This window comes from Monodelphis domestica, chromosome 4 (assembly GCF_027887165.1).
Source record: "Monodelphis domestica isolate mMonDom1 chromosome 4, mMonDom1.pri, whole genome shotgun sequence".
Classification (NCBI taxonomy): domain Eukaryota; kingdom Metazoa; phylum Chordata; class Mammalia; order Didelphimorphia; family Didelphidae; genus Monodelphis; species Monodelphis domestica.
In genome coordinates this window covers 43038226-43064183 of record NC_077230.1, presented here as the reverse complement: position 1 = coordinate 43064183, position 25958 = coordinate 43038226, and the positions used below count along the sequence as shown (strand labels likewise).

The 25958-nt window shown below is 38.7% G+C and overlaps 1 protein-coding gene across 2 annotated transcripts in view; it reads right to left on the bottom strand.

The window, feature by feature from the left end:
* Nucleotides 1-24291, bottom strand: part of SMS (spermine synthase) — a 65325-nt gene extending 41034 nt beyond the window's left edge. The window contains exon 1 of one of the 2 annotated variants that reach the window (XM_007493425.3): nucleotides 23654-24291. In XM_007493425.3, coding sequence (XP_007493487.1) covers nucleotides 23654-23702 — 49 coding nt within the window. In that variant the 5' untranslated portion in view covers nucleotides 23703-24291. Of the gene's footprint in view, nucleotides 1-23558; nucleotides 23583-23653 lie in introns of those variants that run through there. The other variant, XM_056793355.1, reaches the window with a different exon arrangement.
* Between the last annotated feature and the right edge of the window lie 1667 nt (nucleotides 24292-25958).

Here is a 25958-nt window from a genome sequence, read left to right as displayed (position 1 = left end):
AATTAAGCTCTGAAAGCTTAATTAATGAATGAAAGCTTATAATGTCTTTATGGCAACCACAGCTATAAGTGTAGCTACTCTCTCCTGACCTTGCCATGAGCACACCTCCAGCAGCCTTCTCCCAGTGGAGATGTTTCTACCTTTAGTGCCTGCCTCCTCCAACTGAATTCCTGCCCTGCATAGAACAACTTCCTACTTAAGAAGTACCCACATGAGCCATTTTTTTTTAAACCCTAACCTTCTGTCTTAGAATCAATACAAGCATCAGTAAGGGCTATGACAACTGAATTTAAGTGACTTGCTCCAAGTCACAAAGCTAGCAAGTATCTGAGGCCACATTTGAACCCAGTTTCTCCCAATTCCAGACGTGACTATCTACTCAGTCACTTAGCTATCTCAATATGAAACTTTTAAGAGAAAAGTAATCTGATTAATATTAATTCATATAAGCATATGAACAATAGAGTTCAAAGTATTTTTATTAAAAAAAAAAAGTAGTTCAACCAGATAAATGTTATTCCACCAATACTTCTTGATATTCTCACAAGCAGAAAAAGAAAAAAGATGTTTGGTCCAGAAGAAAACATGATTTCGCTTGTTTATATGGGTATGATTTGGGGTTTTGGTTTTAAAAGAGTTTTTAAAAGTTATATAAAAAAAAAACAACCCAGTGGAATTGTCAACTCCAGGAGGGAGGATGAAAGAGACAACATGAGAATCATGTAAGGGGGGGAGGGGTTTAGAAATTACTTTTTAAAAAATTTAAAAGATGATATTTGGGGGGCAAGGAGGGCTTTTAAAGCATTTATAAAGTTTGCCAACTAATAATCCATGGCCCTCCTCGAGTTTTACAGTGGGCAATTTATAGGGGCAAAATGATTATCAACAATTTCCTACCAGTTTTGAAAGGTCATCAACCCAATTTGTCAAAGAAGTAATAATAGGAATATTAAAGAAGCTCCTGAAAGAGGGACCTGGTCAGTAGAACTGTGAATTGATCCAGTCAATATGAAATACTATTATGATGCTAAGAAATTGACTAAATTTTCCATATCCTTTGACCCAAAAAGCCTACCAAAGGACCCCAATGAAATAAAAGAAATAAATTTTAAAAGATGGAAAGGATTCTTAATTTACATAACAGTGACATCTTCAATTAGTTTCACAGTCACTTTTCAGTACTCAGTTATTTTTCACTTTATAGAGTCACTTGATAGAAGGAATATAACTGAGTTACTTTCAAAAGTCTATATTTTTTTGAAATTTGATTTTATTATGTAGTTAACCTATGGATATAGTAGTACTTTTGTGGTAGCAAAAACCTCCAAACAAACCAGATAAAATGACTCCAATTGTGGCTTACAATTAATGGAAAATTACTAGGCTATAAGAAATAATGTAAATAAAGAAACAAGGCAGGACACCTAGATGGCGCAGTGTACTTAGAGACAGGCCTAGAGATGGGAAGTCTTGGGTTCCAATGTGGACTCAGACATTTCCAATCTGGGTGATCCTGGGCAAGCCACAACTCCATTACTTACTACTCTTTATCTGTCTTGGAACCAATACTTAAAGCACGGATTCTAAGTGAGAAGGTAAGGGTTTAAAAAAAAGAGCAAAGCAAGGGAGAAGATATTTAGTGATCCAAAGTAAAGGACACAGAATTTAAAAAAAAACAAAACTACATGCATATGAACAATTACTACTACACTACAATGCAAATTTTAAAAACAACTAATTATAAAGACCAAGTCAGGCTCCAACACATAGCTGAGAATGGGCATAATTCTGTTGCCAAGCAACGCATTGCCACCCATGGGGCAAGACAAGCTGGCCTAGCTGAAGCTGCAAAAAGCACTGTGAAGTAGTGATAAGAGATGGCATATACTAGATAAATTAAATCATTTTTTCCCTTAGGCTCCAGTGGGTTCCCTTTGATTTTCTATTGAAGTCTATGGACCTCTTCTCAAAGTAATGTTTTTAAATGCACAAAAATATGTAGACACAAAAGAAACCAATTACATTGAACCATAGTTAACAAAATAATTTCTAAAACAAGTTCGTAAACCTCAGGATGAGAACTACCACCAACCCCCCTCTTGCAAAGATGCTTTCACCAAAGTACGGGGAAAAAAGTAATATAACTTTGCGGAAGTCCACAGTTCAATGGGATTTGAAAGAGCCAGTTTAGGAGATGAAAAAAAAGGGAAAGGATAGGGGGAAAAAATCCTCAGATTGTAGTGTCCTAAGCTTGAGGGATAAGTTTAGATGACCTGCATAATATCATAGGGCAGTCAAGCTGAAAAGATGACTGAGAAAATTAAGAAGAAATAAATGCTTTTTGCATGTGACTGCTTAAAAATTCATTCTCGAAGAACCATATTGCAGTAAAGCCTAAGAATGCAAAGGAGGAAATGTACTGTGATGGAACCGAGGTGGCACTCAGAAACCACTTGTTTATGAATGTTTGCCAGTGAAAGTAAAGAGAGAAATAGTAAAATGGCTTTAAAATCCACAAATCTCATTTTTACTCACTAGTGACCACCAAAACTTTCATGAGAATTGCCAGAAAATAGTCAACTTATCTATCTAGTTTGTAAATTTCACATCCTCTTTCTACACTTAAATGTAGAAAATGATTGAAACAAGGGGGTTATTTCAATCAAGGGCTAAATAATCTTGAGATAAATTAATAAAATTTTTATTTATTCAAATATGACTGACTTAATTCTTTATAGGAATGGACTTAATGGTACGCAAACATTGAGTTAGCATATAGAAAAGGAAAATTTCTTATCTATGAAGATATCTAGAAACCTATAGATTACATATATAAAATCTATTTGAATTTATTTAATTTTTATTTGAATATTTAAATATATTGAATATGAATGAATGAAAAAATGAATAATGAATATGAATATATTGAATATATAAAATCTATTTCAATTCTGAGTAAGATGTATTATGCCCCTCCTCCACATTTTTTTTGCAAGGGAGGGAATTGTCATCTAAGGATCCTTCCAAATGATATTAAAAGAATGGGTTGGAATGCACCTTCCTAATAAGGAAGAATTATTTCATTTACTGTATTTGTAAAACACAGTACACAGTAGGTGCCTAATAAATGTTTGTTGACAGATTGACACTAAACTATTAGACCTATTTATAGCAGCTCTTTAGGTGATAGAAAAGATTTGGATATCAAAGGGATGTGCATCAAAGGAAGAATGGCTGAACAAATTGTGGTACATGTTGGTGATGGAATATTACTGTACTATAAGAATGATCAGCAAGATGATTTCAGGAAAAAGATGGAAAGATCTGCAGGAATTAATGCTGAGTGAAACAAGCAGAACCAGAACATGGTACAAGATAAGAGCTATATTTTAAGATGATAATCTGTGAAAACTTGGCTACTCTCAGCAATGCAACAATCTGAAAAGATCCTGAAAGACTTATGACCGGGAATGCTATCCCACTTCCAGAGGAAGGCCTGTTGGGAGTCAGATATATGTGAATCAAAGCATACGCCCTTCCACATCAGTTTTATTTGGGGGTTTTGGTTTTGTATTGAGTGTGCTCTTACAACAAGGGCCAATATTAAAGTGAGAAAAAGTATAATTGTCATTGCATGATATGTGGTAGTCTTATCTCCCTTTAAACAATAAATTTGCAAGGATTACACCTTCACTAAACTTCACCCTATCCAAGTGTGCCTAAACAAAATGCACTATTCATAGGAATTTATTTCTGAATGACAACTAGAAAATGACTAGCATAAAGCTTAAAATATAAACAAACCTCAGTTTCCCCATGACCTTATCTAAAAGTCCTGGTCATTTAAGTGCTCTTCTATCCTTCTGAAAATTGGCAAGTTATACCCTCCCAGGAAAGCATCAGGCTCTTTCCAGACAGACTTCTCCCCCAGATGTATACCCCAACTACAACTAGGAAATGCTTTCATGTTTGTGGTACTGAATGCATAGATTTATTCTCTGAAGATTCACTTTCCCCCCCTGGGTTTCCCTTCAACTCCTCTCATGCCTCAGAAGGTTTCTCACATCATTCTTCTTCATCAATGCTCTCACCCTTCCAGGTTGCATAGCACCACAAATCACCACAAAGATGTAAAAGAAAGCAATCATTTGCATCACTTAAAACTGTGTTAAATCGTTTAACCTGTATTTTGGAAACATCTAGCATTCAAAAAGTATGGCACATAAAAGAGAGTCCCAAGACCACTAATTAAAAAAAAAGAAAGAAAGAAACAAAAACCCTGCCAGTGTTGGGATGACTCTATAAAGATCAAAGACTATGGAAAATTATGACTACAATTGGCAAAAGATGAAGGAATTCTACCAAGCACAAGAACAAGGCATAAATATTAACACAATGAGGGAAAGATGCCTAAGACTCTAATGAAAGAATTAAAGAAAACTTTGTACTGGACTTTTTAAAATCGTTTCATTATTTTATTCATGTTAAAGGATTTCACAGAAAGAAGTTTAATATACAATCCCATTAATAGGTATAAGCGACTTTTGAACTTAGGTCTATTCATGACAATATTAATGGCATAATTCCTACCAAGGCACAAACCAAAATTAAATCTTTTCCTGATCATTAATCCTCCTAAGTGAAAGTACACTAATAGAAGAACTTCCTGTTGGGAAAAACAGGCCCCCTTGTGCCCAGGTCAGCATTCCTTGGGGCATAACCTTTAAAAGTCCCAGAGGAACTACGCTATACATTTTCTTATCTCACTCTAAGTGGACAGGGGGTGGGTAATGGAGCCAAAATTGCACAATCTAAAAAGAACATTTAAACTTGAAAGACTTGAGAACTTTGAACAATGTAATGACAAACCATAATCCCAAAAGACTCCTGATTAAACCTGCTGCTCAGCTCTTGATAGAGGGGTCAGAGATGCATTTAAGAGTGTAGAATAAGACTTTTTTTAAGCATCATTTGCCTTTAAATATTTGGTCTTTTTTTTCTTTTTTAAACCCTTACTTTCTTGGTAACAACTCTAATACAGAAAGGCAAAGGCAAGGCAAATGAGGTTAAATGCTTTCTTTCCTCAGGGTCACACAACTAGGAAGATTCCAAGGCTACATTTGAACCGAGTTCCTCCTGACTAGACCTGGTGCTCTCTCCACTGTACTACTAACTGCCCCCACCCCTGCCTATACATATTTGTTAACAGGAGTTTGGGGTTTTATTTTTTTTCTCTTCAATGAAGAACCTGGGAGAAAAGAATTTATGGAAAAATAAAATGTTTTGGTTTTGTTTTATTTTTTAAGTAAAATATTTATGGAAGATGACATTCTAAATAGATGGATCAATTGACAGCATATTGAGAGGATTTTTTATGGAAAAGTAAAATGTTTGGGGTTTGTCTTTTTTCCCCCAGTTACATAATTCTTGTTTTCTCCCTCCCCCTCTCCCAGAGCCAACAAGCAATTCCATTGGGTTATACATGTATTATCACGCTAAACTTATTTCCATATTCTTCATTTTATAATAGATATGTTATGTTTATTATATATAATATAGTAATATGTAACAGTATATATCTTTTAAAACCAAAACCCCAAATCATATACCTATATAAACAAGTGATAAATCATGTTTTCATCTGCATTTCTACATCAACAATTCATTCTCTTAGAAATGGCAGCATTCTTTCTCGTATCTCGTAAGTCCCTCAGAATTGGCCTAGATCACTGCATTGCTGCTAGCAGCAACGTCTATCACATTTGATCGTCCCACAATACTTCAGTTATTGTGTGCAATGTTCTCCTGGTTCTGCCTATTTCACTCCACATCAGTTCATGGAGGTCTTGTCTTTTCTTTAAAAATGACAAAAAGCTATCCTTTTTTTAAAAAGTATCTGCAGGTATAAGGAAAAGGAGATAAGTTTAATCTGGTAGGGCAAGAGAAGTTCTTTTAAGGACTCATTTGGAGATGCTGGAAGAGGCTTTTGGAGATTTGAAATAGCTGCTGCTGCTATGCTGAATATCAATTGAGGAAAGAGAACCTTTCACTAGATGAGTAGACAGCAAACATGAAGTGGAAGGATTCATAGCAGGTAATTATTAATTAAATTAATATAATTAACTACTAAATTAAAATTAAATAGAATTAACTATTAAAAAACCTAGGAGGCTATTGTTACCTCCATCTTATAGATGAGGAAAGCAAAACAGACTATGTGACTTGCCCTGGTCTGAAATAGGATCTGAACTCAGATCTTCCTCTCTCCTCATCTAGGTGTCTCTGATAGGATGTTCCTCTTAACCATTTAGTGGGGGAGGAAGGGGCCACTGTAATTATAGATCTTTATTTGCTTAAAAATAAAATGCACCAGACAAGTGACTCATTTGAATCAGAACTGAACCCAGTAGGGAGATAGTTAAATTAACTGAAGAACAATTTTGAATAAAGAATTATTATGTAAGCACTATGGGTGTGACACAAATAAATGTTGCTTTTTAAATTCAGGGATATTTTGAGAATTTCATAGGCTATGAAAGTACAGTTTGGGGACAGCTAGGTGGTTCAGTGGACAGAGCACTAGGCCTGGAGTCGGAAGATTGGAGTTCAAATGAACCCATTTGCCTAGCCTTTGCCCTTCTAACATAAGACCTGTTACTAAGAAAGGAAGGCAAAAAAACAAAAACTCAGAACTTGCCATCTCTGGGCCTGGTTCTCAATTTACCGAGCCATCTCACTTCCCCTGATAATGCATTGTTGATGGAGCTGAGAACTGGGCCAACCATTCTGGAGAGCAAGATGGAATTATACAAAGAGAAAAATTAAAACTTGTCCATAACTGGACCCAGAACTTGTATTACACTTAGGCAAATAACCAATGTAGAAAATTAATATCAAATAGGGATATCTTTGGTGAAATAATTTAGCTTCCCTAGAACAGTTTGAAGTTAAAACTTTCTCTCCCCAAGCTATGAATTGGGATTGGGAGCTCCCTTTTGTTGAGATCTTTGTGGAGAACAGGATTTGGGGCAGGGCTCAGCAGCTATCTGACCCAGTCAGGGAAGAATGGGATTTGCAGACTTTCTTGAGACTTTGTTGTGATTAAGTCATGAGGGAGGGACCAAGGTCTGAGCCCACCCCCTCAGTGACTGTTAGCCAATCAGAAGTGTCCTGGGATATCCAGGGGAGGGACAAGGAATATACACTGGCCTATCAGGGAGGCTGGGCTCTGGCCCAGTTCAGAGTTTATTTGGATTATGGTAAAATACTAGTAGTTAGTAAAGATTTTCTTGATAGCAACCAATTAAAGAATTATTTTATGATCTTTTGTTTAATAATGTTAACTTGACTCAAGCCTTGGATTTTATAAAATTTTTGTAAATGTGTCATTTCCACCCAGATTGCTCTAATATTTTACATGTGTGTGTTCACCATCCAACTCCTTGGAATTATATGCATGTATATACAACATGCATATAAAATTCTAGAAGCATGTGAACATAATATGCACATAAAATTCTAGCAGCAATCTAGGTAGGGAAAAATCATTTAGATATGTAAAAAAAAAATTTTTTTTAAAAGCCTGATGGTTTGGACTTAAATCACCCTAGATGGGTGATTATTTCTTAATAACTTGCCCAGACACACACACAGGTAGAAAATGTCTGAGGCCGCATTTGAACCCAGGACCTTCAGTCTCTAGGTCTGGCTCTCAATCCTAGCTGCCCCTGTGCCTCCTGAATTAATTTAAATTGGAAATGAGTAGAGTCCTCAATCCCAATATGAATCAAGACAACTGCTTGGTTTTCAGAGTGGCTGCAAGAATCCAGGAAGTTAATGGCTATAAGTCATTTGTATATACTCTTCAAATTCAAGTTATCACTGCTCCTCTCCCACACAACCACTTCAATAGATTAATCAATAATATCCAAAAAAAATTCCTCTATGGAATTTTTGTCTTGAGTTCTCAAAAAATTACCATGTGCTAGAAGGCCTCCTGTGGGCTCCTGCAACACAATCAGATTAATTCCCTCAATTTTCTTATCGTAAGGTTTTTTTTTAATGCCAATTTAATGCCTGTCCCTACCATGTGGTCTTTCAATTTATTTGTAATTAACCCAAGAAATCAAGGAGTCTCAACATCATTAGGAGATCATACGATTATGATAGAGATCTATTTTGTGGCAAGGATAAAAGGGCTGGACAACTTCCCAAATACAATAATTCAACATTACCATATACCATTCCGTTTGGGATCAGAGCCCAATCTATATCACCCTAGATCAGAAAATGATGTGTTTGTTTTTAAACCCTCAATACTATGTATTGGTTCTAAGGCAGAAGAGTGGTAAAGGGCTAGGCAACGGGGGTTAAGTGACTTGCCCAGGGTCACACATCTGGGAAGTGTCTGAGGTCAAATTTGAATCTAGGACCTCCGGTCTCTAGGCCTGGCTCTCAATCCACTGAGCTACCCAGCTGTCCCCAGAAAATGACTTTATTCAATTTTTACCTAGTCAGGTAGATCCTACAAGTGTTATAATAAACAGTGATCCCTCACCTAGCACGGGAGTTACGTTCCAGAGACCCCTGTGATAGTTGAAAATCTACTTAGTAGTGGTGTTATATTTAATATTCATATATATACATATATATATTTTAAAGACTTTATAAACCCTTCCCACTCTCCTAGAAACCTTTTCCACACTTTATTAACCTCTCACATTCTTATAAACACTTCGTATGCTCTTAAACAACTTTCTACTCTTAAACCTATGTAATTTGGCACTGAGGTTCACTGCCAGAAGCCTTAGAAGGGGCAGAATGTTTGGGTGGCATAGGGCTTGAAATAATTCAAATTTAACACAACACCGCAGAGCAACACTACACACAGCGATCAGACATTGATATAAAGAGGACAAGGGGAGATACTGAATGTATGGGCATAGTGCAGGAGAGCAAACAGACTGATACTATAGTCCCTGAGCCAATCAGTGCCCAGGATAGAGAATACAGCACTGTGGTTGGTTGCTTTTCATTTCATCAGTCAATAGTGTGCCTTGCACAAGTGGTAGTGGCAAACTGCATTTCCATTGTATACAGTAGGGTATTCACCCACAAAATCCCACAATATAATGAAAACTTTAGAGATATATATATTTTTTGAACCTGAGGTAGAGTGAAGTTCCGATAAGTAAACCGTAATATAGCAAGGGACAAATATATTCTTTTTCCTTTTTAAAACTTCCCTTTTCCAAAAGATGGTGATGCCAGGATCAGGAGGTAATGGCAATAAGTCATTCATATATACTGTTTAAATACAGTTATCACCTGCTCCCCTCCCACACAACCACTTCAACAGATAAATCAATTTCCTGAAAATGACCCATGGGACTTTTGTCTACACTCTTATAAAATTACTCAATGTGCTGGGAACATTATGTGAGTCCAGATCTTTATATACTTCAAAGGGACTAAATGTAGATGTGGATATGAAAATCCAGCAGTCTTAAGCCACACACCAGAGATTTGCAAAAATATGTAAAATAATGTCACTCTTCTCACTAAACTTTTGTTTTGGAAAAAAAAAGTTTTTCATGAAAAATAGTTACGTTAAACATGTAATATGGGTATGTTGCTCTTAAATGAATAATTTTTTAAATTTGTCAGTATTAATTTCTAACCAACATGCAGATTTGGTCTCTAACGGCACATATGTGAAATCATCTACTCCTAAATCATAGTCATCTGTTAAGAAACCCTGAACTTGGAGGCAGCTGGGTAACTCAGTGGATTGAGAGCCAGGCCTACAAACTGGAGGTCCTAGGTTCAAATTTAGCTTCAGACACTTGCTAGCTATGTGTCGATGGATTAAGTCCCTTAATTCCCATTGTCTGGCCCCTTATCGGTTTTTCTGTCTTGGAACTAATACACAGTATTGGTTCTAAGACAGAAGGTATGGGTTTAAAAAAAATTTTTTTTTAATCAGTCTTGTAACAAATACTAATTATGTGACCCTAGTTAAATTTTCTAACTCCTCATTTCTTGCCATTCATTGGCCAACATAATTTCCTTTTATCTTGAATGGGACTAAAAATAGCCTGGTATGATCTACCTTAATTTATAATACCTCAGACACAAACTGATCTGGGGTTGGGGTCCACTGTTTTTATTTCTAATGTGGTGAATTATCAGTAGTTATTAGCCATTAGAAAGCTATAATATTTGTCCTCAATTTTTTTTAAACCCTGACTTTCCATCTTAGAATCAATACTAACTATTGATTCCAAGGCAGAAAAGTGGCAAGGGCTAGGCATTAGGGACTAAGTTTTTGCCCAGCTAGGAATATTAAAGATTGAAATGCTTATTTAAAGGGCCATAATAAAAGACATTCCAAGTTCTCACCAGATTTGTGTTGCTGACATTTTCCCTGTAATAGGGCAGAAAGTAACTTAATATGCATATGGACTCTAGGCCTGGCTCTCTATATCCATGGAGTCACCTAGCTAGCTGCCCTTTCTTCAATCTTTTAAGAGTATAAAAAGTTTTCAAATTGATATGCAAATTAAGATGACGGATAGTCTCTCCATTCAATTTCATGGTCACATAAAGTCATCTCTTAACAAGAAGTCCTTGACTCGTGACAGAAAAGGACAGAATGCAGATGGAAACATTCCAGTCTTCACTTTATTTCCTCCACGAATTTTTTTTTTCCTTGCGTAAACAATATGTCTTTTTTTTTAACAACATGACAAACAGGGAAATATGTATTACATGATAACCTATGTACAACTGATAGCATACTTTCTGCCTTCTTAGGGAGGGGGAAGAGCTGGGAAGAAGAAAAATATGACAGATTTTGATATTGTTAATGTGAGAATTTCTCTTGGATAAGATTATAATTTATTACATATTTATAACAAATATGTATTATATTATGTTACATATTGCTATATATAAAAATAAATGGTAACAAAAAATCCTCGAAAGGGTTGTAATGCTTTGAGTCCATATGCATGTGCATATTATGCAATTCTGTCCTATTACAGGGAAAATATCAACATAAATCTGGTGAGAACTTAAGAATGTCTTTTAAAACTCAGCCTAAACTATTATGGCCCTTTAAGTATTTCAATCTTCAAACAACAACTCATTAGTTTTGCCTGTTCATTTGCCAACATAATTTCCTTTTATCTTGAATGGGGCTAAAAATAGCCTGGTATGATCTACCTTCATTTACAATACCTCATTATAACTGAGTTATCTTTGTACACTGGCAAGACTCCATGTTTCTCCCAAGGCACTCAGCCCAGAAAGTTTACTGAAATTATTGTTGCATCTTTATATACTATTTCATGTTCTTTTAAAAGTCTGTTATCCCCTACAACAATGTGTGGGGTACTTTAATAATGTGATCTCTATTGGACACATGTGAAATATTCTACTACTAAATAAGCAATTTCTTAAGAAATCCTGACCTTTAAATCCAGCTTCTGACAAAATATTAATTGTACAACCCTAGTTAAGTCTTCCAACTTCTCAGTGCTCCCAGGAAAAATACTGTAATTGACAAAAGACTTCAAATTTATCTGCATGAGATTCCAGGATCAAAATAAAGAAAATAAGAGTCAAAGTTGGATTCTGGAGTCACCTGAAATATGAACCTCACTAAATAATTCATCTTGGCCATCTAATCTAACCCATTCATTTACACATAAAGAAATGGAGGCCCAGCAATCTAAGTGACTTGTTAAGTCACTTCACTTATTGTGAAAGTCTTAAGACTCAAAGACCCCTTGGATCTCTTCCAAGTCCTATGTCTAGAATCAGACAGACTTTAGTACAGGAGAAATAGTAAACCAATATGAAGAACAAAAAGAAGTATGAGAAGGCTTCTATGAACTGATGCAAAATGGAGTAGAAACAGGTAAACAATAAGCCTGGTGACTGACAAAATAAATGCAAAGAATACCAAAAAACTAAATACTATATAATTATTGAACAAATTTGAAATGGCTCTTGCTTTGTGGAATTTTTGCATCTACTTTCAGACTTTATGGATAGTTGGTTAGTTTTGCTGAAAAGCTTTTTTTTCACTTTCATTTTTATTCTTTGTTCCGAGAGATGGCTCTCTGGATGGCTGGAAAAGGACAAAGGGAGAAATTAGGAAATGAAATAATCTAAAACCAACAAGATTTCACATAGCATGAGAAATGAAAAGGGAACTGGCGTTAGAAGCCATGGACCAGATGAAGGGTCATATCCCATTTCTGTCACTTACTACCTGGGTTACTAAAATTTATCTGCATGGAGGTCCAGGTTCAAAATAAAGAAAATATGTCATTTGACTTTTCTCAAGTCATTTCATATATGCTATTATCTCCTCAACAAAAAACAAACTAAATTTTGCCAAAATACATTCAATGTATAATATTTTATTTTTAAAAAAAGGCTAAGTAACTTGCCCAAGATCACATAGATAATAGGGATTCAAAATCCAGGTTCCCAGATTCTAGTCAAAAGCAGGTAAATGATTATTGCACATGTAAAATCTTTATCAGGAAGAGGGAAGGGAAGAGAGTCTGGGAGAGAATCTGGCCAAAATTTAAAAATAAAATAAAATTTACATGTAATTAGGGGGGTAAACATTTTTTTTAAGTAGGTAAATGCCCAGATGAATAGTTTTTGTTCAGTCATTTTTCAGTCCTGACTTTTCCTGATACCATTTGAGGTTTTCTTGGCAGTGATAATAGAGCGCTTTGCCATTTCTTTCTCCAGTTCATTTTATAAACGAGGAAATGGAGACAGAGTTCAAGGATTTGCCCAGTCACACAGCTTGTGTCTTGAAGCCTGATTTGAACTTGAGAAAATGAGTTTCCCTAATAGGAAGCCCAATGCTTTATCCACTGCTCCTAGCTAATGGACTAATTCAATCTAAAACTGTTTCTGGGATCAACAGCAACAACTAATAATAATAATAATCTTTGGGGACAGACTAAAACGGATCAACCTAGTGCAAATATCAACAATATGGAAATGTCTTGATCAATGACACATGTAAAACACAGTGGAATTGAGTGTTGGCTACAGGAGGCAGGTGGGAGGAGAGGGAAAGAACGTGAGATCATGTAACCATTGAAAAATATTCTAAATTAAATAAAAATTTTCAAATAAAGATTCATCATCATTATCATCTTACTACATGCCAGGCAATCTGCTAAATGCTTTACAATTATTACCTAATTTGATTTCCCCAACCACTGTATGGTTGAAGAAATAGTCTTTTCCCAAGGTCTGAGGAACTTTGTAACAGGATTTCAGGATTGCTGGGTTTCAGAGGTTAACAAAGCAACACAACTGATTTAGTCAATTTCCTTGTAATCCCCAACTAATTTGTTCACCTCCTACATTGTTCTGGCTAATCAAATGATCCTTAATTGGCTCCATCAGCCTCCTTGGGCTGGTACTTATTTCCTACCTTTCTCTATCTCTTGCACCCTTTCTCTAGGTAAAGAAAAAAAAATAATTAAGGCCCAGATAACACTTTTCTATGAGCCATTAATGAATTCTCCAAAATGGGATCTCTAAGCAGAAAATTCATGAAATTTTAAATAGTAAGAAAAAAAAGGAAAGTCATCAAAAGTTTTTTTTTTTTCAAATATACATAAGAGAATGGAAGTTATCACAAACAGGACAGCTTTGAAACCTATGTGTTGAATTTATTACATACTTTAAAAAGCTCCAACATGACAGAATTTCACATTGTGATTATACTTTTTTTTTTTACTCTTTCCTTCTTCTCCAAGAATACTGACATGATCATTTAATTGGGTCTTTACATTCAAAATAAAATGTAAAAATTTGAACTTAGGAAAAAAAAAACAGGATGTGGATGAGATAAGTCTCAAATATGTATCAGAAGATCCAAGTTCAAATCACATTGACCATTTATTACTTTTGTATATACTCTGGACAACTCACCTCATCTCTTTGTGCCTAAGTTTCCTTATTTGCAAAAATGAGTTGGAATGGATATCCCCTAATAGTCAAACTCTGTTAATGTGTTACTGAATAGTTTCTTTTTGTTTTGCTACCAAAAAATGACTTGACTGCATAAGGGAGTGGGGAGGAATTTGTTCAGAAATAAAAATTAAATAAAAACAAAATAAATTCAAACACAAATAACTCCTAAGCTGAGATTGCCCCTAGCAACCACAACTAACAGAAAAAAATTACTGATACTTTTTACAACACCCATATTTCCCCAAACAAACCAACCCTTCCTCAACTGCAAACCCACAACTTTTTACAAACTGCTTTGAATAAAACACTTTCGGGCTACCTTTAAGTGTTAGTTTTAAACATGTCTCAGTAATCAGAAATTTAACACACCTTGCTCAGAGTAAAGAATCAAAAAGTGTGTCGCCTCAGAGATGTAAGAAAATTAGCAAAACTTGGGGCTTTAGTACTATCTTTATGTGAAATCTACTTGTTAGAAAAGTGTTAGGTTGACAAAATGAATTTTTCATGTGTAAAATATTTTCTTGGGGCAAAGTAAAAGGTGTTTATTGTTAAGTCCAATTAAGCTCTTGCTGTGGAAGCAGTATTTAATAAACACAATAAAGAAAGCATTAAATGCCAAACTTGGCAGATGTCTGTAAGCCAGACAAGTCATGCACTGCCTTTAACTATCTGCCTCCTGAAATGCCCGTCCGTAAAAATCATTTTAAAAGATGCACATGAGCCATTTTATTTATTTTGTGTGTCGGTTCAAAGGCAGAAGGGCAGCAAGAGCTTGGCAATGGTGGTGAAATGACTTGCTGGAGGAGGTCGCATAGCTAGGAAACATCTTGAGACCAAATTTGAACCCAAGATTGCCCATCTCAAGGCCTGACACTGAGCCACCCTGCTATCCCCGCTCCATGCTTCATTTTATTTTATATGTTTAAGAAAAATGTTCTGAAGGATACATGTAAAACCCAGTAGAATTGCTTGTTCGTTCTGGGAGAAGGGGAGGGAAAGAACATGAATCATGTAACTGTGGAACAATATTCTTAATTAAATAAAATTTTCCAGTTAAACAATAAATTAATTTTTTAAAAATCTCAGAAAAAAAATTCTGCTATTGCATTTTCTTGGTAATCTTGCATTTAAAAACATTCTGAGAAGAGCGTCTATTGGCTTCTTCAGACTGCCCAGATCTGGTCCATGACACCAAAATAATTAAAAACCTTTGGTTTAGTAACAGCTTTAAGGCCACCTCTCTAATAACTTCTCTTTGAAGATAATCTTCATGATTTTGGAGGCAGGAGGTAGAAAATCAAGAGGGGGGCATATTCCAATCCTCCCCAGCAAGGAGCATCGAGGAGCACCCAAGCCTACAGGGGCTGAAAGGGATTTTCGGAGGTTTAAAATGGACACCCCTCCAGGGAGGGAAGAAGGGTGGGAAAATGAATCATGAATAATGTATCCATGGAAAAAATATTCTAAATGAATAAAATTTGTTAAACAAAATAGTAAAATTGACACCCCTCTCTTTAAGAATGAAGAAAACTATCCAAAGCTCTTACAACTAGTTAATGGCAGAGTCCCCATTAAAAAAAAATGAAGTCTCTTTTCTTAATGAATTAATTAAATGAAACTTTTAAAAAATGAAGTCTATTAAGGATAGCTGGGTGACTCAGGAGATTGAGAACCAGGCTTAGTGATGGGGAATCCTGGGTTCAAATCAGGCCTCAGGCACTTCCAAGCTGCACGACCCTGGGCAAGTCCCCCATTGCCTAGCCCTTACCGCTCTTCTGCCTTGGAGCCAAATACTGTGTATTGGCTCCAAAATGGAAGGTAAGGGTTTAAAAAAAAAAAGTCAATTCCCAATTCTAGTACACTATTCCATGTGGTAGGCCATTCTGGACTTGGCCCACTTTATCTACCCCGTAACGCCACAGCATGCCCAAATAGAGTTGAGACTTCATAGTTCATGGCTATCAACGGAGTTACCTAACATAAAGAGTTTATTTTTCCCTACATCCCTCAAATAAATGGAAGTGTTGACACCATGGCATCATGGGAACAGTTCAGGATGGCTAGGGGACCATCTGACTGGTCATGTGACTTTTGGTTCTGTCGCCACCCCAAAGCCATCTATGGCCAAAAGCAGTGATCTCCCATTGAAGAGGATTTTTTTCAAAGCTATTTCCTCAAAAGATTCAAAATGGAAGACACGGGTCCAATTCTGCGGTCTTGGCCATTTCCTCAATAATCCCACCCTGTCAAGTCATTAGGAAAAGCATTCCCAAACGAGGAAAGGTTAGACAGTTTAGTCTCGGGTCACACAGCTAATAACAGAACAGAACCAAGCTCTTGGATTTGGAATCTGAGTACTCTTTCTAACTAAATCATTCCCCCTCAGGCTGCATATCTAACTGCCCCACTGGAATTTGGAGAATGAATGGCCAATGCAAGGAAAAATCCCATGGCTTGAAGATTCTATTCCATGATAGAAGGTCTGCCCCTGTGGGGCAGCTGGGTGGCTCAGTGGATTGAGAGCCAGGCCTACAGAGGGGAGGTCCTGGGTTCAAATCTGGCCTCAGACACTTCCCAGGCTCTGTGATCCTGGGCAAGTCATTTGACCCCCATTGCCTAGCCCTTACTCTTCTGCCTTGGAAGCAACACACAATATTCTAAGGCAAATTTAAGGGTTTTTTAAAATTTAATTGTTTTTCACTGGACAAAAATCTGCCCTTTCTCCTACCCATCCTTATACTCTCCCAATTGAGAACAAAGAAAACCAGAACACTGTTACAAACATGCACATATAGTCAATCAAAAACAAATTTCTGCCTGAGTCAGGAAGAGATATATTCCAGGGAAATAAGGGCAACTTTAAAACCCAGTGATAGGATTTGCTGATTCATGGCTTTCTTCCGTCTAAGGAACCTTAAGGAATGCAAAAATAGTCTCATTTTGTTGACCCAATATTTTTTGTTTTCCTAAGATTCGATCATTTTTCTTTAAGGAGATGATGAAAAAAGACATTAAACAATTGAAAATCTGGAGAGGGAATAAAAGTAAGGAAGAAGGGAGGAGAGGAGAGGAAAAGGAGGGAGGGAAGGGAGGGAGAGGAGAAAGGAAGAAAGGGAGGGAGGAGAGGAAGGAAGGAAAAAAGGGAGGGAGAAAAGGAGAGGAGAAGGGAGGGGAGGGGAGGGAGGAAAGAAGGGAAGACCCTAAATTTAAAAAGCATGACAGAAAAAAATATGTAGTTGCTTTGAGATTTAACTAGCAATTTGACCTTGGCCAAATCACAGCCTCTGCGAATTTGGTTCCTCCTCTCAAGAGAGGACCTGGGATTAGTAGATCCCTAAAGTCTCTTTCACAGTTAGCATTCTATAACCCTACTAGTGGAAGGGAAGCAATTAGGTAAATACAAAGAATAACTGAAGACTAAAAAATGGGCCGTAAGAGTTCATCTAGCCCAGGCATATTAAATCTCAGGTTGATTGAGGTATTGCAAAAAAAAAAAAAAATTAGACTGTCTTCTCTTTGGTAAAATGTTAATCCATTACAAAAGAAAAACTGCAAGGATCTTAGCAATTAGGAAACAGAGGGTGAAAACAATTTAGCAAAGTCAGTCACTTGACCAAGGTGACCCAGTCCAGGGCAAAGAACAGAGCAGAAGCCAGAAATCTGAAAACCGAGATGAGTGTTCTTTCTGACCTGACCTATCTTTCGTCTTCTGGCTTGCAAATGTTCCACACTGGACCAGGTTTTGTGGCTTGTTTTTTAAAGATCCATCAGGAGAGGGTCTATGAATTCGCTCAATTTTAGATTCCAGGAGGGCTCAGTCTGGTTGGCTAAGAAACATTTACTAAATGCCCATTCCGTGCCAGGTACTCTTTAGGCACTGGGAGTACCAAAGGAAAGACAGAAACAACCCCTGCTCTCCAGGAGCTCAGGGCCTAGCCAGGGAGACAAAATGGAAACAACCACAATCTATACAGAGATGACAGGCACAGACTAAAGTAGAGATAATAAAGGTTATTAGCATTTAGACAACTCAGAAGCTATACCACCCAAGGAAGCCAAAAGTTTCCATGACATCATTAGCACTGGGAGAAAACACTGGTTGTCCTGTTAGGGAGTCTTTCCAATTCTTAATAGTGGTAACAGCAACTTTTAAAAATATTTTATAATACTAAAATATTTAAAATAATTTAAAATGTTAAAAATAATCTTAAGACTGTATTAGATGGGAGCAGCTGGGTAGCTCAGTGGATTGCTAGTCAGGCCTAGAGATGGAAGGTCCTGGGTTCAAATCTAACCTCAGACACTTCCCAGATGAGTGACCCTAGGCAAGTCACTTGACCCCCATTGCCTAGCCCTTATCACTCTTCTGCCTTGGAGAAGGTAAATGAAAAAAGAGACTATTAGACATACTGTATTGGGAAAGATACCAAGATGAAAAAGAAAGGATCAGGTTCTCCAAATTCCAAGATTTTGCAAATTAATGGGGGAAAAGGAAGATAGGGAAGACTAGGCCACATTAAGAATTAGAATGTGATGAGCAGCAAAACTGGGAGCCAAACAAAGTACTAAGGAAAATGGAGGGAAAAGAAAGGTCTCAGGAACAGCTGGGTGACTCAGGGGTTTGAGAGTTGGGTTTAGAGATGGGGAAATCCTGGGTTCAAATCTGGCCTCAGATACTTCCCAGCTGTGTGACCCTGAGCAAGTCACTTGACCCCCATTGCCTAGCCCTTACCACTCTTCTGCCTTGGAACCAATAATACATAGGATTGATTCTGAGACAGAAGGTAAGGGTTTAAGGTCTCAGCTAGGACAGGAAGCAGTGGGCCTTCAAATTCAGCCTCATCTACTTGCTATGTGACCTCTGACTAGGCAAGTCACTTAAGCAGTATGCCTTAAGCTTCCTCATCTGCAAAATGTGTGTAAGGGCACTTCCTAGAACTACTGTGAGAACAAAATCAGATATTTGTTAAGGCTTTGCAAATCTTAAAAGGGCTATACTAGTTCTCATTATCTCTGATCTAATTACTTTCTGACACTGATTATGAACTACAGGACAAACATTTTTTGGTTACCTTAAGAAAACAAAAGTTTATCCCAACTACTCCTGTTGCACTGAAGTTCCTCATCCATTAAAATACATTAATTAAGTCTGTTATTTCAAGTATAACCCAATGGAATTGTTTGTCAATTCCAGGAGGGGTTGGGAAGAGGGCAGGGAGACAACATGAATCATATAACCTTGAAAAATTTATGTGTATATTTGTTACTGGAATAAAATAAAGGGGGGGATCTGTTAGTCTGATATTCAACCAAAAAAAAAATTCCTCAGCCCTAAATGATACCTAAAATCAACTCATCTAATTGCATTTTGCAGGAAGCAAAGAAATCTGTGGTTTTTCTCAAGAGTCCCATAGCTAATCAGGCATGGAAGGACTAAATTTGGTTCCAATTTATATAGTACTTTACCACTTTCCAAATCCATTATCTCTACACATTCACTCAGAAGAGATGAGTGATTTCACCATTTGAGTCTCAGTTTCTCCATATGGAACATGAACAGGAGTGAACTAGATTTCAAGTCTCTCTTGCCAGTTTTAATATTCCCAACGTTGAACTTGAATAAAATCAAAATTAACTCGAATAATAAATGAATGATGTTCAGAAGTGGATTTATTTACTCTGAAGCTAGAGGGAAGTGAGATTGCACAGAGATTGTTTATTAATAAACATTAAAGGGATGTAAGATATTGGAGCTGAGGAAAGATTAAATCTCCAAATTTAAGATCCAGGTCTTGGAGGTACTCATGGAAAAACTCATGTTTATATTGAGAAAGGCCAAGAATCAGATACTTAAGATACTCAAAAAATCAATTTTCATATCTAGTTTTCTTGTCCCAACACAACTATTATGCAGAAATTAATATTAAAAGTCCAGCAATATCGATTAAGTGCCTGCTATGAGCCAGGCACAGTGTTAAATTGTAGAAATACAAGAAAGGCAAGGCAGTCTGCTTTCCTGGAGTTCACAATATGCCAACAAGTATCTTCAAATAGGATATACTCTACACATAAACAGGAGACAATCAGAGGGAATAAATAGGCAGCTAGGGGACACCAGGGTGCAGTCAAAAAGACTCATCTTCCCCAGTTCAAATCTGGCCTCAGAAGCTTCCTATCTGTATAACCGTAGGCAAGTGACAACTTTTTTTTTGCCTCAGTTTCCTTATCTGTAAAATGAGCTGATGAAGGAAACGGCAAACCACTCCTGTATCTTTGCCAAGAGGATCTCAAACAAGGTCACAAAGAGACTGCAATGACTGAATGGACAAATCTCAAAGGGAGGGCATTGTTGGCATTAAAGACGACGATTGGAAAGATGTTTTATATAAATTTATGTTCCTAGAGCACAAAAACTGATCAGGCCTGGGAAGGCCCTGGAAGGTCTTAAGAAAAAGCCATCCTAAAACCTTCCTGCCCATAATCCATTAAAATCATTAAAAGAGAGAGGTGACTAGGGCATTCTTTTTCTGATACCCTCAAAGGGGGAAAAAAAAATCTAAGTACAAAGTGATTATATTTCAAGCAAGCACACCCTACAGGAGGCTAAACTTTGCTTTGTTATAAGGGATTTACTCTATAAAAGCTTTTAATTCCACTCTCCATACACACCCTGCCCTGAATCACCTTTTAAATTTTGTGCCTCTTGGCATGCCTTTCACGGTATTTAGATAAATACTGCCAAGTTGAGATCTGATGATTCCTCACCTGGCTGTTCCAAGTGCAAAAGCCTACATTTTCTTTCAGTTTTGGGCCTTTGGACCAATATTAAATAACTCCCCCTTAATTTTGTTTCTTAGGTTTTGGTCAGTTTTGATAAATAAAAATATGTCCTTTTTAAAAATAAGGCAGACACTGGGACCAAGCATAGCTGACCCTTAAAAATTAATTTTATGCTCTTCCATTTTTGTAAAATCAAACAGTTACGATGAAACTTAGAGTTGTGGGAGGGAGTTTTACTAAATTAAGATCAAAACAAATCCTAAAAATGATCAAGTAGGTATCTATCTTGTAACTGTTTGTGTAGAGCCTAGAATAAAAAAAAAGCAATAAATATTAAAGTGAGTCAGTTTTACAATGTATCCAACAATTTAAGAAATCTGAAAATCTTTAAGAAAAGTATTATTAAAGTTTGTGCTTTTTTTTCCCCAGTAAGGGGGACCTCCCTGGGACGTTTAATCCAGTGACCCTGGCTGTTCCAAGAACAAGACCCTCACTCTTTACCTCCCTGCATTTTGGGTGACTGTCCCTCCCTTCTGTACCTGAAATGCTCCCTTCTCCTCTGACTTCCCTGGCTTCCTTTTAAGGCCCAGCTAAAATTCCATCTTTTATAGGAAGCCTGGCCCAAACCTTCTAATTAATTATTCCCAATTATCCTGTAAACAGCTTGCTTTGAATATATTTGCAGGTTGTCTTCACCATTAGAATACAAGCTCCTAGAGAAGGGGGTTATCGTTTACCTCCCCCTTTTGGGGGGGAAAGGGGAAGCAGTGCCTGGCATACAATAAATGCTTAATAAACGTTTGACAATTGATTTGTTGATTAGTATGGAAACATTACTGGGCTTATCCTTAGGAAAGCAAGAGTTTAAGTCCAGTTTCACTTTCTAGCTGAGTGACCCTGGCCAAGTCATGTTCAGTTTCTACTCAGTAAAATGGTGATGAGGGCACCTAACCTCCCAGGCTAATTGTGAAACTCAAAAGAAATGTTTGTAAATCCTTCTTCTTGAATATATAAATACTAGCTATTGTAAGGACCAGAATATAAGGGGAGAGTTCATCCCAACTTCACACTATTAAAGCTAGTTTCTTTGAAAATCTCTTATAAAGAAAGAACTTTGATATAAACCTAAGTACTTCCTTGACCTAAATCTTAAATCTGGAGATGTAATCATTCCTCAGGTCTAATATTATCGACATCTCTTTAATCTCTTATTAGTATATAATCTCTTCTTTATCTGTGTTTTCACTTCCGTCTAGCTTTAGAGTAAATAAATCCCAATACTATATATAGCTTTAATGACTTGAGACCTCCTTCCTGACTATCACAGGTCTGCACTTAGACGAGAACTCAGAAAGCTACCCCGGCCAATGTGCAGTCAGACCACAGAATCTGACCAGCGGGGAAAGGATGCTTCAAACTTCGAAACCCTAAAGAAGGGAAAGAAGGGACGGGGAAAGGGTGGGACCTTAACTCGGGCTATTAAAAAGGAGTGAAAAAAAGTGGTACAAAATTAACTGGGGGGGGGGGGGGTCAGCCCTTCTGGCCGCCAACAGCCTTGGTAACACATTGGATGCCAGTGGGTCATTCGGTCACTTCCATCCCCAATCAGATCATCCTAACAATAATAATTACGTTTACATCCACTTCGGGAACTTTTCCTATCAGCTCTGCTGAGAAGGGGAACTTTGCGAACAGTCCATCACTTTCCAGTCCTAGGATAAGTCGCTGAAAGCAGCGGGGAGGGCGTACTAACTCCTTAAGCCCGTTTTCCCCACAGCTCTATTCATTCCCCATACTTCTGGGCAACAATGCCGTCCAAGATGCGGTCAGCTCTTATCATTATACTGACGAGAAGTCCAATAAAAGGCTGAGGGGGAGACGAAGCCGCGGCCACGGCTCGGAGAAGGGACGCTCACCTTCCTCCAAGAGCATAATAAGGTCACGCATGCGGCAAAGACAATATTAACAAGCAGTACACATGCACCTTCCTGTACGCGGCGATTCTGTACTTCCTCGCTAGCCTAGGTGCCTCCACACACCTCGAGCCCTCCCATCCAAGAGGAATCAAAACGCTCCGGGAGGGATGGGGCAGGAGAAACGGGGTGCGCCTCCAGGGGGAGGATGCAAAGCGGAGGGCATGGATGGAGGAGGGCTGATGCAGAAAGGGTCGGGGATGAGCTGGGGGAATGGAAAGAGATGCACACGCGCCACCCCCAACGTATGTTATAAAGGGGGGTAACGCAGAGGGGGGGGGGGGTTGGCGATGGGGAAAGAGCTGACAGGTCGACACTGAGAAAAAGCAAGCAACTTAGGATGGTGCTAAAAGAGAAGGTGGGGGAAACCCCAGCTTGCAAGCATGGAAGGGAGAAGGCTGGCGCTGCATGAGTGAGGCCCCAGCTTAGCAAAACGAGAGCGAAAGAGCAAGCGCGGGGCAGGGGAGGCAGTGGGGAAAGGCGGCGGCGGTGGCGGCAGCAACGTGAGCGTGGCCTCTGCAGCAAGCAGCGAGCACCGGGCCGCCGGCCTGCTCGACTCCCTGGAACTGGCCCCTTAGGGCTCCGGCCAGCCGCCTCCCGCCTCCCCACCACCCCCCTCCGCCTTTGGGAGAGAAAAAAAAAAAGCACACCCCGGGGAGGTCGAGTTATTCCAGGGAGGAGCAGAAAAGAGACGCCCAAGACCTAGGGGGAGGGAGGGCGAGGAGGAAGGCGTCTTTCCTCTCTCTCCCAGGCAATCCTGTATTGTTCAATCTTTGCGATACCTACCCCTGCAGACCCCAGTAGCTGGAGAAGGAGGCGGATGGGAAGAGCGGGAGCGTTTAGACCGGGTGCCCCGGGGAGTGGGGGGGACCGCGTGTTACCTTTAGCACAGAGCTGGAAGTCGAGGGTGTTGTGTCGCGCGGCTGCCATAATGAGGTAGAGCCCAGTGCCATGCCTGGTGGAGGCGGCCGCTGCTGCTGCTTGCTTGCTTGCTTCTGCTGCGTGTGCAACCGTGAGTGCGTGTGTATGCGCGTGTGTCTGTGTGAGTGCGCGTGTGTGTGTTAGGCTGCACTGGCGAGTGCGCTTCGCTATTTGAGGCCGGGGAGGGAGGGACGAGCCAGGAGGAGAGGAGAGAAAAGGGAGAGAGAAAGAGGGCGCGCGCACTAGCGAGCCAGCCCCGCAGCTGCAGAGCGCCGGGTTGCTCAGTCACACGGGAGGGAGGAGGGGCGAGACGCGACCGTGCGGACGCTAGGAGGGAGGGAGAAAGAACTCCGCTGCCGAAAGAAAAAAAAAGAGCTCTGCCTAACCCCAGAGGGGGAAGTGAACCGAGGGGAGAGAAGGAGAAAACTTAAAACCTGGGAGAAAAAGCTCCTCTATCCTATGCGTGCCGGCCGAGAAGGACGGACTAGTGGTTGCTGGGCGCGCCAGCATCTCTCCCAATTCAATATCTTAGGTGCAAAGCTGATGGGTGCAGCTCTGGGAAACTGCAGCAGCTACTCTCCTTAATTGGTTCTTTGCCGGGTTAGGTATAGAAGAGCGCAGACCTAGGTTTGAAGAGGGGAGGGAACGACGCGACAAACTAGCCCTCCCTTTTCCTTTCCCGGGGCAAAAAAGTAAATGGGTATTTTTCTCCAGCGTGTCTCTCTTTTCACTACCTTATCAAAAAAGAAAGAAAAATGCTTCTTGCTTACCCCTTCTAACTACTGCAACAAGTGCCGCCCCCCCCCCCCCATTTTTCTTGTCTGTCCAGTATAGAACAGGGTTAAAGTAAGGTGCAGAGTAAATAAATCACAGTTATTATTACTGTGAATCTAGCCGTTGGGATGGAAATCGCCCAACTCGCATGACCAAATAGGAAGCAAAAATATATATTGAAGACAATACTTATTAGGGATCATAGATGTTAGGAAGTTTAGACAAAATGTTCCTGGGGGAAAACAATTTGAATTAGTAACTTTTTACATAACAATATAAAGGCCGAGCTTCCCACTTCACTGAGGGTTGCTTAAAGATCAAGTCATTTTTCAATTTTTCTCTAATAAAAAAGTTCTTTGAAAAAGGGATTCCAAATTCTAAAGACGCATAAAAGTCATCAAATGTTAGCAGGTTTGCCACAATTGAAAAAAAAACTGAATAAAATGTCATGAATAAACCTCCTTGGACTTAACACGTGTTCTTCTACCTTGACTAGGAATTTAATGTATTTCATTTTAAGTTAAACCTTGTTGATCAATGTTGAGTTCACTTAGGGTCCAATTTTAGTTCATTTATCTTCACTTATATGGAAGGTAAACAACATTCTCCTAATATATAATTGTGATCCTGGGTCAAATACCAATAATCTTTGGTTGTTTCTTATCGATGGAGACATCCTGTCACTTTGGAGGATCTGCCCTGCACACACACAAAAAGGGTTGGGGGGGGGGGGTACAAAAGAACATAGTTCTAGAAAGTTCTAGAAGGTGCATATAAAGCTTCCTGGGTTAGAAAAAGTTTGTCTTTACAAGACCTTTCTCATCTTTTCTGTTGGAATTACTTTGTTTAACCCTATTTGATATGAAAAGTAAGTGGAAAACAAAAAAACCTTCCAAGCCTGGGGCTTATTTCAAACAATGTAAGGCTCTCCTCCCACTGGACCTCCCTCCCTTTGTTTTATACAATAAAAACAAGGTCAAGGGGAAGCATTTGATTTAGTGCTTTAGTGTAATGGTGATGCAGAATTCCCCTTCCTGCTCTTTCACTAACTCCTTTTCTGCCCTTGGGAAGATCAAGATCCCTGCCTCAGTTTCCCTACACAAACTGGAGGAAAAAGTAAGGAATCCTAAACTGTAGGTCAGTCATTTCCTTCATCCCTGACCCAGTGACCCCATTGGGGGTTTTCTTGGCAAAGATATTGGAGTGGTTGGCCACTTCCTTCTCCAATTTATTTTACAGACCAGGAAACTGAGGCAGACAGGGTTAAGGGACTTGTCTGGGGGTCTAGTCAGAAGTGTCAGAGGCTGAAATCCCATCCTGGGAGTGAATGAATCAATGGGAAAAAATAGAAAGCATTTACAGAGCCACACTCGCTACAGAGGGGTAATAAGGCAAAAAGGAGAGAATACCTGCCCTCAAGGACCTTCCGTTCTCACTGTGGAGGCTGAAGCAGCCAGGGAGGCCTGACTAGGGTGAGCCCAACTGTTGGGC